This window comes from Giraffa tippelskirchi, chromosome 11 (assembly GCF_054371585.1).
Source record: "Giraffa tippelskirchi isolate mGirTip1 chromosome 11, T2T-mGirTip1v1.2.pri, whole genome shotgun sequence".
Classification (NCBI taxonomy): Eukaryota; Metazoa; Chordata; class Mammalia; order Artiodactyla; family Giraffidae; genus Giraffa; species Giraffa tippelskirchi.
This window is the reverse complement of record NC_137285.1, coordinates 30,866,339-30,884,498: the sequence shown is the minus strand read 5'-3', so window position 1 is coordinate 30,884,498 and position 18,160 is coordinate 30,866,339. Positions and strand designations below refer to the sequence as shown.

Sequence of the window (18,160 nt, the reverse complement as noted above, 5' to 3'; positions counted from 1 at the left end):
TTCTGAAAGGGAGTTCCTGACCTTAGGGTCCACTCCCGGCTGTGAACATGTGTGGGATGAAGCAGACAATTGAGGTCAGGAGCTGCACCAACACCTCCTAAGCTTGGTTTTTAACTATATGGCCAAGATAGTTGATGAACCGGCCTGGAAACGGCCAGGTGGGTAAGACAAGCCTTGCAAAAGACAGCACTGGGGTACTGTCCTAGAGAGAGACCAGCAGTTGGTACCTGAGGCTAGAACATGCAAGAATGCTGCAGAAAGGCCCTGAGTGAGGAAGGGGTCGTGGTTCATGTCTGTTGCCACAAGTTCTCTGTGACCCCAAGACAGCAGTGGGGAACCCTGAGCCATGTGGCCAACGGGGCTGGAGAAAGGGCCCCTGCCACTTCTCACCCACCTGCCTGCTCCAGGTGGACACCCAGGACCTTTGCCTACTGTTCCTGGCATCTAAACTACCCTTTCTTCATTAAAAAAAGTCCCTATAAAAACTAGTCCAGATAACAGCTCTAGTCATGAGAGCCAAAACTATTCCATCACTGAACAAACTCCAGCTTGAAAGTGAAAGTGTTAGTTGATCAGTTGTGTTCAACTCTGTGTGACCCCATGGACTGTAGCCCTCCAGGCTCCTCTGTCCTTGGAACTCTCCATGCAAGAATACTGGAGTGGGTTGCCATGCCCTCCTCCAGGGGATCTTCTCAATTAGGGATCAAACCCGGGTCTCCTGGATTGCAGGTCTCCTGGATTGTTCCTCTTTACCGCCTGAGTCACCAGGGAAGCCCATGATCAATAAAATATGATCCAGCACTAAAAAGGGATGAAGTGCCATTACATGCCAGAATGCAGGTGAATCTTGAAAATATGATGGTAAATGAAAGAAGATAACCACAAAGCATCACATGTTGTATGATGCTACTTACAGGAAATGTCCAGAAAGAGGCAGATCTATAGAGACAGTAAATTCATCGTTGATTAGAACCATTTGTAGTGAGACTAGAGGATGATAGCTAACTTTGGTGGGTGGTCTCTTTTAAAGTTAATGAAAATGTTCTGAAGCTGATGTGGTGAGGACTTTACAACTCTGTGGACCCAGCAAATTAACTGAGGTATAGAAAGACTTCAGATGGGTGGGTTGTATGGCACATGAATTATATCCTGATAATATGACTGGAGACATATTAATACGTCCTTTTTTTTCCTTAAAATTATTGACTGGAGACATATCAATATGTTTTTAGAGAGTGATACAATTATAATCACTGTGTGAAAGATGTTAGAACATAAAAGGGATCAAGTGTTCATAATGCAACTAATGTTTGTTGTTCTTATTCGTATTTTGTTCTGTTAGGTTTTTGTTCCAACCTTGTGTATACTGTACACACAAGCTTTATTATGTAAAATTTTCAAAAATGACACATCATAAACTTTTAAGTGAAGAAGAATTTTTTAGTGAATTTTATGCAGGTACTTTCTCTGACTGAGTGACATATAACTAGTGTCTCAGGAGATGACAGCTCTTCAGAATATAGTTTTGATTCAGATGATGTGAATATTAGACTAACAAAATGACAAAAAACCCTAGTGATTGATTCTGACACTGAAGGTGAACATGAAACTCATGATGCTCGAGAAGACTTTGCAGGTGTGTCAGTAAAGACTTTACAGTGTGTAACTATTGAATTTAATAACTCACAAAGTGTTAGTGAAATAACAGAATTAATTTTTGGCTGTCCAAAATAAAAATCTTTGGCCATAGGCATTAGTTTCTGCAAAAATCCCCTGGTCAGTAATGAGATAAAAGAAAATGAGATTCTGTTTCCCCTTCCCCACCTCCAAGGATGCGGGGCAGTGAGGATGCCACGCATTGCTGGTGAGAAAGGAGACGGGACACCCACTCTGGAGAACATCGAATAAAACAAGAGTCATTAAGCCCTAAAACCTAAACTCTACTCCTCTGTAGGCACTCACCCTAAGAAATTAATGCCAACGTGCAGACAGGGACATGGTGATACATTCATTTCAGCATTGATTATAATAGTAAAATTTGTAAAAAAAAAAAAATGAAATGCTCATCAATAGGCTAACAGATACATAAACTATAGCTTATTCAGAGAATGGAATGCTATACTGAATTCAGAATTAACAAAGTAGAGCTACATGGATTGATACAAATGAATCTCAAAAACACCCAGCTGTATAAAAAAATCAGTTCTGAAATAACATGTACAGTATGATACCCATTTTATGTTAAATACATGTAACCCAGTATTATTTATGGATACATCATAGCCAGTAATAGGCTTACAGGTGGTGCTAGTGGTAAAGAATCTGCCTGCCAATGCAGGAGACACAAGAGACCCTGGTTCGATCCCCTGGTTGGGAAGATTCCCAGGAGGAAGAAATGGCAACCCACTCCTGTATTCTTGCCTGGAAAATTCCACGGACAAAGGAGTCTGGCGGGCTACAGTCCATGGGATCACAAAGAGTCAGACGCGACCGAGCGACTGAGCACCACAGCCAGTAAACAACAGATACACAGAATAAGAACCATCATGCTCAGATGGCAGTTACCTCTGGAAGGAAGAGAGGGAGACGGAGCCGCAGGAAGGAGGATACAGGAAGCATCATCACCTGCTTCCCTAATGGTCCGGTTCTTTAAAAAAAATTATACATGTGAAGCAAAAGTGGCAAAATGTTAAGATTTAAGAAAACCGGGTCACGGTTACACATACAGTTAATATAGCACAGTCTGTACTTTCGGTATGATTGAAATGTTTCATAACAAAATGAAAGTGGAAAAGGGTTTTTTAAATGAGGAAAAAAGAATTTGTGAGAAACTAATAAAATTGATTACTGGAATGAGATGGAAAAGAAAAAACAAGAGGTGGGGAGCAAAAAGTTTCAGATAGATATTTTTCTTTTGAACCAAGTGAATATACAATCTCTGAAGATACATGGATAAAATGCTTTTCAAAACATTAAGGAAGGGACTTCCCTGGCAGTCCAGTGGGCTAAGACTCTGTGCTCCTAATGCAGGGGGCCCGGCTTCAACCCCTGGTCAGAGAACTAGATCCCACGTGCCGCAACTAACAGTTTGTAGGTCACAACTGAAGATTCCATGTGCCACTACTAGGACTCGAGCAGCCAAACAAATAAATGTTTAAATAAACAGGTGAGGAATGAATGGCGAAAACAGCAACAACAACAAAAAAAAGTTAAGGAAAAAACTCTTCTTCATATCTTCTAAGAAGCGATTTAATCTATGTAAGATGTTAGGACTGGGGGGTTCTCCTTATCTCTGCTTCAAGTTTCCAAGTAGAAGACACTTCTGACGAGAGGACACTTCTGACTGCTTTGTCTGTCCACTGCTCCTCTCAGGGGAGAGGAATCAGCTCTGATGGACAATTGTCTTTCCCTCTTTGGCATCCACCCGCCTGCAGAGCACGCGCTGACCTGCTCCTCAGCTCCCGGCATCAGGTATACAGGGACTGTCCTGTGGGCCGAGGCCCGGGGTGTCCCAGGATACGGAGGACCAGGTGGGCGGGCGGCACGGACTCTGCGGTCAACAGCCCATGGCCTCTGTTGCCACACACAACATTATTTCCCACTTATTTTAACCAATTTCTATCTCTCAATTTTCAAATTCTGTTGGGGAAGGAAAATGGGTCTCCTTCAAATTTCCTACAAGGAACATCTCCAAGGAAAATTCTCTCACAAGGAAACTGTCAGAAATTTGAACAAAGATAGATTGTTCTCTGCATTGTAACAGGCAAAAACTAATAAATATTAATATCCACTATAGGACACACCCAAAGTGTTTGAGGTTGTCCATTCAAGATACTTAAAAAATCATTAAAAACTGTCTTAAAAACATTTCAATGACATGGTAAAAGTGTCATCGTATAACACTGAGTGAAAAAACAAATTATACATACATATAATACACATATATGGTTCAGTTAATACAATGCAGCTTATATCCACCTACCAAAAAGGACTGCAAGAAAACAAATAAAATTATTAATAGTAGTAAAAATCTGTATGACAGCACCCTTGCTAAGTTGGGTTTTCATTTTTATATTTGCTTGCATTTCCTAAATGCTCTGTAACAAATTGTATTATTTTGATAATCAGAAAAAATATTTAAGAAAAATATTAAAAGTAAGTTTAGTAACAATATAAAAGAAAAAATGGAGGCATTTATAAGGAAAAGGAGGAAACAGCTAGCCTGACATGAATGCAGTCATGCTCTGTTAAACTTTAACATTTCATATACTGGCAATTAAGTGGAATTTAAAAATAAAAAACAGTATCATTTATATCAGCTGCCAAAAGAAATTCTTAGGTATAAATCTAACACGATACCTATAAGATCTATAGGAGGAAAATTACAAAAGTCTAAAAAAAGAAATCAAAGGAAGGATTTCCCTGGCAGTTCAGTGGTTAAGATTCCATGCTTCCACTGCAAGGGACACAGGTTCAGTCCTTGGTCAGGGAACTAAGATTCCACCCGACTTGTGGTACATAAAAGAGGGAAGGAAGGAGGGAGGGAAGAAGCAAGAAATTAAGAAAGAAGCCAAGAAATCAAGAAAGAAATCAAAGGAGAACTAAACAGACAGATGGAGAAGGAAATGGCAACCCACTCCAGTATTCTTGACTGGAGAATCCCGTGGACAGAGGAGCCTGGTGGGCTGCTGTCCATGGGGTCGCAGAGTCGGACATGACTGAAGTGACTGAGAATGCATGTGTGCCTTGGAGAAGGAAATGACAACCCACTCCAGTATTCTGCTGTCCATGAGGTTGCACAGAGTTGGACACGACTGAAGTGACTTAGCAGCAGCAGTAAATAGACAGAGTTGTTCATAGATAGAGTTTATTCTTCTAAATAAATAGAAGACTCAGGACATCAGTTCTTCCCAAGCTGATCTATAGATTCAATGAAATTTCAATCAAAATCCCAACAAGTTATTTTCTAGATATCAACAAACTGATTCTGAAGCTTACATGGAGAGGCAGAGGACCCAGAACAGCCAACATGATATTGAAGGGGAAGACCAGCGTCAGAGGAAGGACACTACCTGACTTGAAGTCTTACTACAGTCACAGTAAACAGGACAGTGTGGTCCTGGTGAAAGAGCAGACAAACAGATCGATAAAGAAGAGCAGAGGACACAGACTCATAGAGTCGCACACACTCAACTGACCTTTGACAAAGGAACAAAGGCAACACAACGGAAAACAGGCAGTCTTTCCACAAATGGTACCAAACAAGTGGACATCCATAAGCCAAAGAAAGAATCTCAACACAGCCCTTTAATCCTTTGCAAAATTTTAACTCAAAATAGATCACAGACTCAAAATGCAAAATTGTAAAACTTCTAGAAGAAAACACAGGAGAAAATCTAGATGATCTTGAGCATGGTTATGACAGCACAAAGGCACAAGCCATGAAAGGAATAGGTGATAAACTGGAGCTCATTAAGTTTAAAAACTCTGGTCCATGAGAGACAACAAGAGAAGACAAGCTTCAGACTGCAAGAAAATATTTGCAAAAGATAATACTGATAAAGGACTAGTGGATCCATAATATACCCCAAACTCATAAAACTCAAAATAAGAAAACAAACAACCCAATTTAAAAACTGGCAAAAGACCTGAATAGACAGAGAACAAAAGACATAAGCATAAGAAAAATATGTTCCACATCGTATGTCATTAGAGAAATACACATTGAAACAACGAAACAGCACCACACACCTATTAGAGTGGCCGAGAGCCAGAACACTGAAAGACAGCAAATGCTAAGAGGATGTGGAGCAGCAGGAACTGTCGCTCATTGCCAGTGGGAATGCAAAATGGTACAGCCAGTCCAGAAGCTAGTGGTTTCTTACAACAAAACAAACTCTTACCTTACAACCCAGGAAGCACACCCCTTGATATTTACCCAAAGGAGTAAAACATACCCACACAAAAACCAGCAGGTGGATGTTTACAGCAGCTTTAGTCATCCCACTGTCAAAACGTGGAAGCAACCAACACATCCTTCAGTAGGTGGATGGATATACAAACTGTGTCCATCCAGACAGTGGAACACTACTCAGCACTAAAAAGAAATGAGCTATTAAGCCATGAAAAGACATGGAGGAAACTAAAATGCAAATTACCAAGTGAAAGAAGCCAATCTGAAAAAGCGATGTACTGTTATGATTCCAACCAAAGGACACTCTAGAAAAGGCGAGACTATAGAGACAGTGAAAAGCTCAGTGGCTGCCAGAGTTGGGGGTGGGTGATGGGTGACAGGAATAGGCAGAGCACAGAGGACTTTTAGGGCAGTGAGATTGCTCTGTATGAAGCTATACTGATGGGTTGTTGTGGTTGTTGTTTAGTCACTAAGTTGTGTCTGACTCTTTGCAACCCCATGGACTATGGCCCACCAGGTTCCTCTGCCCCAGGCAAGAATGCTGGAGTGGGTTGTCATTTCCTTCTCCAGGGGATCTTCCCAACTTTGGGATCGAACCCACATCTCCTATGTTGGCAGGCGGATTCTTTACCACTGAGCCACCAGGGAAGCATATGGATGGGTACACATCCTTATACATTTGTCCAAACTCACAGAACGAACACCACCAAGAGTGAATCTCATATGTAAAGCACAGTTTGGGGTAAGGATGATATGTCAATTGCAGGCTCCTCAGCTGTAACACACATACAACCCTGGTGTCAGATGCTGACAGCAGGGGAGGTGTGAGTGTGGGGCAGGGAGGAGACAGGGGCTCTGTCCTTTAGGCTTAATTTTTCAGTGAACCTAAAACTGCTCTGAAACACAGTCTATCTTAAAAAAAAAAATCAATGTTCAAGGGGACTTCAAAATGTAGGAACTTTGAGTAATAAGGACTGGTTTTAAACTTTGCTATAGCATTGTTCTCTGAGGATCATGTATTCTGCTAGAGAATCTCTTGTGACAGTAAGAACCAAGGACACGTTATTTGAGTGTTGGATGCAGCCACTGAAGGTCTCTGTCCCTGCTCAGCAGAAGTGCAAGCCACCTCCCCTGGGGCCTGTCCGTGCTCGGCAGCACCGCCCCGTCCTCCACCAGCTGTCGTAAAAGCAGTTGACACTGAGGCAGTAGTCACTGCCTGGAGAGAACAATGGTTAGATACAAAGAAGAGAGGCTCCAATAGCAGGAATATTTGTTATCAAGCAAAGGCCAGTGGGCAAGACTCTGGGGGACAGACAGCCCCCGCCTCCCGCCCACATGTGTGCAGCTGCAGCCTGGACCACCCGCACACCTCCGCCCGTTCATTGCCCCACGGAGGACCGCATGCAATCTGCATCCCTCGGGCATCACTGTTTAGGGTGCACAGCATGCATGTTCCTGCCTTGGGATCTCTATACTTGCTCCTCCCACTGCTGAGAACACGCTTGCTTAAATACCCACACAGCTTGCTCTCCAGATAGAAAAAAACGATCGCTGAGATCATTCTGACTCCCGTGGTTGCCAAGGGATGTCCTCACATCTGTCTGACATCTCTGGGTCCCACTGGTCCCTGACAATCAGGATACCGGAGCTGGAGGGGACCCCATCTGGTGGCGGCAGACCTGACTCATCACTAGAACCACCCCAGAAAATCTCTGTGTTCCTTTTTAGTAAACAAAGCTTCCCCAGCTCCACTTCTAGGACTTTGGTCCAGTGGCTCTGAAGTGAGGCTCAGGAACCTGCACTTTAAAAAACACATCTTTGGGGAATCACTCACCTAATCTACCACTTTAATTTCTTTTAGAAGAGAAAATAGAAACACGCAGAGAGGAGGTGATGTCCCGAAGACACAGTGGCTTTCAGGGGAGATGAGCCCTAAGATCGTGAGAGCAAGGCAGAGAGATCCCAGCTCACAGGCACTCGCCTTAAGTCTGGTGTCACAGTCTACGTTCTCACATGAGGGGTGAGATTTAATTAAAAAAAAAAAAAAATCACTAAGTGGGAAAACTAGCTTAGCTCTACCAAGGTTTTGGTTTTTTAATTTTTTTCTTTTGTTTACCTTTGGGGAGGGTAAGAAATGAAAGTGAAAGAAAATGTTATACATAGTGAGAAAAAAAAAAGAGCATTCTAATTCACATCTGTTCTGTGAAGACCTGAGAGTAGTGGGCTGTTTTTTTTTTTTTTTAGAAAAGCCTTTCTAAACTAAGAAAGATGAGAGATTAAGAGGAGGAACAAACCCTGCAAGATGTAGAAGTCTGACTGATGGATGAACACTTGAAACGCAACATCCCACATACACTCGGGATCCCGTAAAAGTGGGGGAGAGCTGCCGGGAATCCCGCCGGCTGGGTTCCCTTGGTGAGTCTTAGCTGGGAGTCTAATTACAGTATCCGCAGGTCACGGGTTATGGCTCTCACGGACTCCCGCCAGGGCTTGCTTCCCCTTGTTCAGAGGTTATGCAGCTTCTGCTACTGTAATAATGAAAGGATGAGGCTGAGCCATGGCCTGACCCACAAAGGAGTCACAGGAGACCCCGCAGTCGTGGCCACTTCATCCTCCCCTGTCCATCTGGCTGAGCAGAGCTTGCAGGAGGCAGTGGCGAAGGGAGGGGAGGACCCTTCAGCGGCCACCCAGCATCTGGCCTGTGGGCGCCAGAGCCAAAGTGATTTGTCTTCTGCCTGGAGCACTCTCAACACACTTCCCTACAGTGACTAACAGGGCTTTACCCTGCTTGTCCTCAAAATAAGACCCAGATTGAGTGTAAGTCAGTTAGCTGGCAGCGTGGACGCAGCAGCCCCCGTCCCGAGGCTGTCCTGACTCACCCCCGAGAGATGGGCATCAGAGAAAAGATGAACGTTCTCTGAACCTAGGGCAACATGCCTCTGCCCAACACCACGTTAGCACTGCATTCCTTCCACCGTTCACTCATCCTCAGATTACATCCCCAAACTCCAACCATCAACCAGTGGAAATAAACTCTCTTAACGAGTCAAAGAAAACTCTTCGTGGCACATGAAGTCAGCGGAAAGGGCAGGGAAGCAGGGAGCTTGCGGTCGTGACGCCCAGGGCATCGGGAAGAGGCACCCCGGGTCCACAGCCTCCCTGTGGGGCTGGTCACCAGCACGGGGCCGTCAGCTGACGGAGGCGGGGTTGTGCCTGCGCCTGCACTCAACCTGTCCAGCAGCTCATTTCCCAAGCAGGAAGTTTTGCACAGTGTTTCTCAGTGAAGAGTGTGATACAAACACTCCCCGCCTCAGCCCACCTTGCCTTATATCCCCTTTAGAAGCCTTTTATTAAAACCTTCAGAACTCTTAACTACTCTAAACATAGACCGCTTTATGGTTGTGGGCAGCTCATCTCCATGAGGCATGTGCTGGGGAAAACCACCCTGGTTTATTACTTGTTTTCTCCGTAAGCATCTTCCACAAACAAGCGAAGCCTCTATCTTTTTTAATAAAATAGGTTCATCTGAATCAGACTTATCAGAGATCTATATTCACTCCTTCTCTCCCTCCCTCCTGGTGGTACTAAAGCAGCCACAGTGGGTCTCTTCTGAACCCAAATGTCAAGATGTGAAACTTCAAGCACCGTTGACTCTGAAGGGCTGTTTCAGTTCCTCTCCACCTGTGGGGCATGTTTTTTTTTTTTTTTAAACTTTTACTTTTGAATTGGATAGCCGACTAACAATTTTGTGATAGTTTCAGGTGGACCAGCAAGGGACTCAGCCATATATAAACATGTATCCATTCTCCCCAGAACTCCCCTTCCAACCAGGCTGCCACATAACATTGAGGAGAGTTCCCTGTGCTATACGGTAGGTCCTTGTTGGTTATCCATTTGGGGACACACTTTTTAAGGCAAGGCTGTATCAATTTTTCTCATGCCATCGGAGAAACAGCAATTTATAAGATTTACAAGATAAGCTAGGCAATTTACAAGATAAGCTAGCCAAGTCCTCCCAGATTCTGCATATAAACAGCTCAATGGATGGATTTAATTTGCTAGGAAAGTTTGAAAAGTCAAGTTATTAGCATCTTTAAGAGAGCAGATTGGAAGCCATTGCAGTTGAAGCCCCACATTGCAGTTCACAGTTCTAGATTTGAACTGAGTTTCAGCAAGGGATGTTTTATTGGCAAACCACTTAAGATGCCTCATCAAACTCTACAGGTTTGTGCTGACTTTGGAATTTTGTGAAATATACTGAAAACCAATTTCTGACATTCTAGAGGTTAAAGACAGTAGAAGTGAAGGTCTAGGTGGGACGACTTCTATCCTGATATCTCTCATTCCACAAGAGCCACAGCAGGAAGATCCAGTGCTTCTTTCTGCCCTGCATCATGCCAGGTTTACTGGGTGCCACTGTTAGGTACCTGGAACCTTCCCACTGCATTTATGGAATCTATCTCTTCACCTTTGACTAAGTGGAAAACCATGAGAAATGAAGAAGAAAGAAAGAAAACTACTTATCAGTGTGCTCAGCTAAGACAACCACTCGAAACTGTTGATCTAAGATACCCAAGAGCAAAGCGGGCACTGGGAGTCACACCTGGCTGACTGCCACCTGACCTGGCCACACAGGTACCTCGTGAGCACTTGGAGCCAGATCCTTGGGGCACAAGCTCCTATCAATAATTCACTCCACCCGAGACCGGCCCGACTCCTAGAGAAATTCAGGAAAAAAAGCACCATCCTGCAAACAACGGCCACCTTTTCAAGACTGTAAAAGGGGAAGACAAAGTGGAAACGGGGCCAAGACAATTGGTGTGACCAGGGATGAATTCCAACTAAATGACACACATCATCAGTGTACAGAAGTCTAAAACCATCTCAGCATCTAGGAAGTAAATCTAAAGGAAGTTAAAATTAAGGAAAGGAGACAATGCATGTGAAAAGGTTTCGTTAAGTTTAAAATGTCATTTAAAAGAGTAATGATTAAAATCCTACTGAAAAAAAGCAAATTCACCGAGAGTGAGAAGCAGAAGCTCCTACCAGAAACTTAAAAAGTTCAGCAAGAATTGGTGACGCCCTGAGTGTCAAATTCTCATGTGGGTGCCACCCCCAGTGCTCCACATACCTACTCAGGGAATCGAGAATTGTCTGAATAACAAAAATAGGAAATTCAGAATGTCCCGAAGCTACCCTGTAGAATCTTAGAGGAGGAGAGAATTTCAAAAGCAATCCGAACCAGCGACACATCTGAACAGGTGAGAATGAGATGCAGAAAAAGCAGGGGACCAGCCAGGGTTAACAGAGCCTCCAGGCAGCAGAGCTGGGATCAGGATCAGATTTGGATCCACACCCAAGATGACCAAGTGTGGATCCACCACGCTCTGCTGTCACTCAGCCATCCTTTCCACACAGGAAACACCACAGATGGTGTAACAGTGAGATTCTAATCTGAACAGTCACATCTCTATACTGAGTGGACAGCACGGGGTTTCCAACTATGGACACTTATCCTGCAGTGAACTCTGTACCATTTTATTGTTTCCACTGAAGAAATACCATGATTTTTACATGACAGAAATCATATCCTGATTATTAGTCAACAACCAAGAACTATATTTATGGGGTAAACAGTTGATGAGCCATGTTAATGCTGAGAAAAATTCTATAAGGAAAAAAGTAACAACACTTAAGTGGATTTGGAAACTTACTTTTGTACTAATCACGAGAATCAGAGCTTTCTTTTTTCTGGCCTTATTGAATATTTTGGAATGAAATGAAATTTCCAAAGTATTGTTCTGTTTCACTGATATGCACTAAAATTCCTTAATGTTTCAACTAAGAGTCATCACTAATAAAATTTGTGAATTCTTCCAAAATGAATGAAACAATTAAGCAGCAATTAAACAGCAAGTATAATACATATTCCTTTGATGGGCTGCATTACAAACACTGGTTCATCCTAACATCTTCCTTCCCATGGAGAGGATTTTCCAGAAGGGGAAGCCTAGACTCTCCCTCACCACCCCACCTCCAGCCAGAAACGCCCAGCCCTCTGTCCACCAGCCAGACTGAGAAGTGAGGCATCTGGGCCCTGTATGTCAATGTGCTGGTCCTCTGGGGCTGCGCCTCCTTTTCTCAGTAAGCCCTGAGATTGCACTGTTCAAGCTTCCATACGGGACAGGCAGCACCCACTGCTTCCTGGTGGCTCCAACAGGAGCAACGGGAGGCTCAGGAGCACATGGGCAGCAGGACCCAAACGGCTGCTAGAAAACACCCAGCCTGTACCTTTTCTGTCAAGGACAGGGCTTGTCTGCAAACCCAAGTTTCAGATCACCATGATTTACCTCCCCAGTGCCCAGTGAGGATTTCTCTGAGACTCTGAGACAGAACGCAAGTTTCAAACCTGTTGCTGAGTTCCGGGGCATCAGGGCTCCTGCCCACTCTGGCATGCTTCTGAGTCCTTGTGCAGAAAAGCGTCCTGTGTGGCCGCCCATCACTCACACCCCGGCCTGCGTCCCGCCAGCGCCCTGGCTGGGCTGTGGTCCTGGCCGAGCAACCGCACATCTCCCCGCGTGTCAGCCCTCTTCCAGGTGGTTCCGACTGTCCTCATGGAATTTGGAAGGTCCTATGGCTGGAGGGGTTTCCGCAGTGATCAGCTGTCCCTATGATACCCGTACTCCCTGTACAGAGGAGGTAGGTGACACTAGCTTCTTGGCAGCAACCCTCTAATTTCCTCTTTTAGAAGTTTAAAAAAAAAAAGGAACATTCACTTGTTACGTAAACGAAGCCCCTCAATTTAGGAAGTCAGATGCATGCCTTACTCTGTAAAGCAGGCTCTCAGCAAAGCCATTAGAATCCAACAAGTCCAAGCCCCACTTCCTACTTTTGTTACTGGGTTGGAGCTCGGGTTACAAAAGACAAGACTCTCAACAGACTGAGTGGCTCGGACTGACTCACTCCGTAGTGGCCCTGCCGGAGATTATGAAGTAGCCAATTAATTGATCACAAGATCTCCGCACACGGCTCACATGGCTGGGGTGAAACCCGGTGACTGGCCTGCAGCTGCAAGGTTGTCCTGACATTGGCCACCACCCTCTTAATGGCTCTCCTGTGAGCAAGTGTCAGCTGACAGGTCTTGCTCTGCAACCTTGAAAATCCTGCCCAGAGCAAGTGAGAGACGGCGGCCCTCAGCAAACCCACTGCAGGGCTTGATGCACAGGGGCAGATGTGGGGTGAGGGAAGGGATACATCCTGGCTTTAATACCAATGTCGAATTTAATTTATTTATGAAAGAAAAACAGTAATGACCGAGAAGCCATAAACCCCCAAAACTCTTGCACTGGATTCCTAATTCCTAAGCACATCCAAACTGAGAGAGCCCCGAACCAGCAGAATCCAAGAACAAAGGCAGTTCAGTTTCTACTTATGACATGAATGTACTGCATTTGTAAAATGAGAATAATACTATGGTATTATATATCAATATGATGTAGCTATGATATATGTTAATATACCACATACTTCAACATTTCATGATACATATTTTATATTTTCAGGTTATATTTTATGTGATATATCTTACATGATATATACTTTACTTATATTTATGCATTTAATGACATATTGATATAGCACATTATTTCTATGATTTTTATGAAACATTTTATATTTTTGTTATAGTTTATGATACATACTTATATAAAGTATAAGTATGCATAAAATGCATTGATAAATGACACATTTCCATATTTTACATTTTTTATGTCTTATGATATATATGCTATTTTATGTGATACACATTTATATTTCATATGATATACATTGATATATCATGCATATCAATATTTTTCCACAGTACTGTGAATTTATGGGTAAGATTTTTCTTTTAGAAGAAATAAAAAGCATTGGTCACTAAAACTGGACTGTCCCAATTCATTTTCCTCTTGTCATCCTGAAACCAGGGTGAAGAAAACACTAAAAGTTCTAAAATCTGATGAACCCTTGGCTGGGTCTTTAGTTTGATGAAATAAAATTCATACTTCATGGCGAGACAAGAAAAACTTAAAAAAGCTCCTCTGCCTGTGCTGACCTCCCCGCTCACCGTCAGTGCATGGTGTGTCTCCACCGACCAGACCTCCTCAGGAGACGACATTCCTTCCTAATCCCGTGAGGGGTCTGAATGACCCTCAACTAACTCTGCATGTGTGGATCTGGGTTGTGCAAACTATCAACACATCATCTGACATTCAACCATTTGTCTCAAAAACACATCTAACTGTGCCTTGACCACTAACCGGATGATGATGCGAGAGCTTTCTGAAAGACCATATCCCAGGTTATAATCCTCAGGTTGGCTCGAATAAAATTTTCCATTTCTTTCTTAGATCAACTATTGATTAATTTTTCATCGACAGGCTTCAGAGGGCTTTAAGTGTCTTGACACATGGCAGCCACGTGTATTCCACTCAGCGATGTGACAAGGTCTAACACTGCACGGCAGAGGTCTCAGTTACCTTAAGACTTTATTGTGTATGTGACCTTAACGTTCCTTTGCGACAAACCCACAGAAGATGTTAACCACACCCTCCTCTGGAGAGAGAGAGATTGTAATGCATCTACAATGGTGACCACCTCCTCTGTGACACAGGCTCAAATGCCAAGACAGGGCCAGGTTAGGAGAAAGTAAAGCCACTTCTGCAGGAAGACAAACACATTCTGAGCTCAAGGCTTAAGTTCATGGCCTCAGTGAGATCGGGGGTTCTTTGTTTTTCTTCTCAACTGTCTGGAAAATAACTTTCTCTTCTTCACAAGAGGACTAGAGAGCACCCGTGTAGCACCAACCTGTCCCAGCGGGCAGGGGCAGAAGGAAGCCCCTTTTACCACCACGCCCACCTGAGACGTGGGCAAGGCCCTAGGTCAACGCCTTCAACTCACCTGGGGCTTGGCTCGCCTTGTCCAGAATCACAGCGGAAATGAAAGCATCATCCTACATTGATGAGGTGGAGCCTTGAAAAAGCCCAAGTAACTAGATTTTATAAAACATGTAGAACAAACACTGCAGGGAACACAACCCACTTTTTACGTATTAAAAAACACATTTCACTTTTAAAACTTCAGTCTCTGAAAGATATTTATCTAGGCCCTGAGGAAAGGACAAAACCCTTTGTAACTATGTATTCTGTATATACACCTTCCCAGCAGATAGCTGCAAAGCTGCTCATTCATTCCAACATTTTACATCTTCCCAAGGTTTCAAACACTGTTAAAACAATGCATATGTATCCCCGATCCAAAGGATGATGTGAACATTTTTAAACGACAAGAATAATAAGAGAAGAAAATGACAACATGGTTATGAAGGATGAAACAAGGAGGAACTGCATTAGGAAAGAATTCCCTCCAACATAAACTCTAACCTCTCACTCAGCTTGTAACTAACATGCAAGGATGAGGGAGAGGAGCGACCAAGACGGGCCCTTGTAGTGTTTCTATCAAGACTTGAGCTGTGTCTTCAATAGTCAGTGTTTCTGCCTTAATTTGGTCAGCGCAGCTTTTAGCCTCCACCTCCCTGGCAGGGTGGTGCTCACATTTCATAGGCTCACAAACAACCAGGGCTGGGCCAACCATCCCCCCCAGCCCATTTCTGATTCAGTGGTTTTGGTTCTGGGCTAAAAACTGGGAATGTGATTCTCACAAGTTCCCAGGATGCAGCCACTCCTGGCCTGGGAACCACCCGCTGGAGAACCACTTCCCCAGCGAGACTCCCAGCCTCTCCATGAAGATGTTCTGGGCCTAAATTCTGCGTGATTTTCTAAAAACACCCTTTTAACACTAACACACAACTTCTTTCCAATAGAGAAATGTATGCATCTCACGATCCTAACTAGAAATTTTGAAGATGAAAAACTGGGTCTGGATGTTAATTTGTGCAGATCTTACATATGACCTTTTAATTGCCTTAATATCACTTAATATTTACATTAAAACTAGGACATGGGGGACTCTCCCTGCTGGTCCAGTGGCTAAGATTCCACACTCCCAGTGCAGGGGGCCCAGGTTCAATCCCTGGTCTGGGAACTGGATGCCCACATGCTACAACTAAGAGTTTACTTGCTGCAACCAAAGGTAGAAAAGTTCCCATGTGCCACAACTAAGACCTGGGACAGCCAAATAAATACGTAAATAAATATTACCCAGACCCACCCTCCACCCCCACCCCCCCCCGCAAAAAAAACTGGAGCATGAATCCAGCTAAAATAAGCCACCTGCCTCTTTCAGTGTGGTGCAGGTATTCTAACCAGAGGGAACTTCTGCTCAAACTCCAAACACCCTCTTTCTCCCTCTCTCTCATCTACTACAGCACAAGGTCTTTTAGAAGTTTTAACATCTTGTGTTCACGCCAATCAATATGACTCATGGTATTTTAACATTTTATGTCCCCCCCCCCCCCCCCGCTAAGTCGCTTCAGTCGTGTCCGACTCTGTGCGACCCCATAGACGGCAGCCCACCAGGCTCCGCCATCCCTGGGATTCTCCAGGCAAGAACACTGGAGTGGGTTGCCATTTCCTTCTCCAGTGCATGAAAGGGAAAAGTGAAAGTGAAGTCACTCAGTCGTGTCCGACTCTTAGCGACCCCATGGACTGCAGCCCACCAGGCTCCTCCGTCCATGGGATTTTCCAGGCAAGAGTACTGGAGTGGGGTGCCATTGCCTTCTCCTGTCCCCCCCTAAATAACCCTAATTCCACAGTTTAAAACCAGATTGTATGTAATAAAGCAGGGATATATATCAAAACCACCACCACTGTACTTAAAAGGAATGCCTGTCTATGGCTCTCAAGTTCCTTACATGTACACAGGAGCTTTAAAGTTTTTTCAATAAATGGGAAGACAAGTAGTAATGATATCGTCACATCCGTTCTTCAAGCCATGTGAGCAGTGGATGAGTGGGTGAGACAGGCAGCACCCTGTTCCCCGCCTCAGCCCCACCTCCCTTGACCTCTGTCTTCTCTTTCCTGAAATGGGAGCACCCTCTTCTATGGGCTCCCCCACAGCCACTTGTTAACACACTGGCTGAGCGCCAAAGAATTGACGCTTTCGACCTGTGGTGCTAGAGAAGACTCTTGAGAGTCCCTTGGACAGCAAGGATATCAAACCAGTCAATCCCACACGAAATCAACTAGGAACATTTACTGGAAGGACTGATGATGAAGCTGAAGCTCCAACACTTTGGCCACCTGATGCGAAGAGCTGACTCATTGGAAAAGACCGTGATGCTGGGAAAGAAAGGGGGCAGCAGGAGAAAGGCGAGACAGAGGATGAGATGGTTAGATGGCATCACTGACCAATGGGCAAGAGTTTGAGCAAACTCTGGGAGATGGTGAAGGACAGGGAAGCCTAGTGTGAGGCAGTCCATGGGGTTGTAAAGAGTCAGAAATAACTTAGTGACTGAACACCACCACCACACTGGATAAGACATCCTGCTCGTCAGCTGTAAGTACTACACAAGAGACCACTTATCATGGGCTCTTCTAGCAGCCAAGCTCTCCGTCTGCCCATGTGGTCCAGCTGTGCTCACACGCTGGGAGAAGAATCCAAGGTCACTAGCTGGCTCTCGTGGCCCTCCTGAAGTTCCACCCACTGGAAGGAAGTGGGGAGTGGAGTGGGGGCGTGAACTCACGGATGTGTGTGAAGAAGGGAGACCCCTGGTGCAAGTCTGTAAGCTGTACCCACTTCCACTCTCACAGCCCAGGACTGAGCCATCCAGGAGAAGAGCAGAAGAGCCACGCTGATCATGCGAGGCAGGTACCTGGTACTCCAGACCCCCACTGAAGCCCTTCTGCCCAGGGCCAGGACCTCCCTCCAGTCCTCCCAGCACGATGCTCCAGGGCCACCTCTGACCCATAGGACCTGGCAGCTGAGGACAGATCCACCCCCTTCCCTGACTCAGAGTTGGGAGAATGAAGGTCAGGAAGTTTCTAGGTAGGTATTCGTGCGTTTCTGCAACCCTAAACAGCATGCCCGTCAGGTGACAAAGAACAGTGATCACTGTGTGTAATGAAAAATCAACTCAAACCACAGCTGAGAGATGGGTTCAGAGAGAGAAAAAGTGAAGGTCTACTGCAGCTCCCCCAAACGTCCAGTCTCATGACTCTTATTTAGTGGATCTCCCTCTGCCTCTTCATGCTACCCTGATGTAAAGGAAGAAAGAATCAACCAAGAGGAGGCGGCGGGGTTCCGGAC

At 44.5% G+C, this 18,160-nt stretch overlaps 1 protein-coding gene across 8 annotated transcripts in view; it reads right to left on the bottom strand.

Moving 5' to 3' along the window:
- The window catches only part of FNIP2 (folliculin interacting protein 2), a 127,111-nt gene that overhangs the window by 77,184 nt on the left and 31,767 nt on the right, over nt 1–18,160 (bottom strand). For 2 of the 8 annotated variants that reach the window (XM_081541720.1, XM_081541722.1), the window contains exon 1: nt 12,324–12,484. The exons of the other annotated variants lie outside the window; for them this stretch is intronic. In XM_081541720.1, the coding sequence (XP_081397846.1) occupies nt 12,324–12,484 (161 nt within the window). Of the gene's footprint in view, nt 1–12,323; nt 12,485–18,160 lie in introns of those variants that run through there. 8 annotated transcript variants of the gene reach the window in all.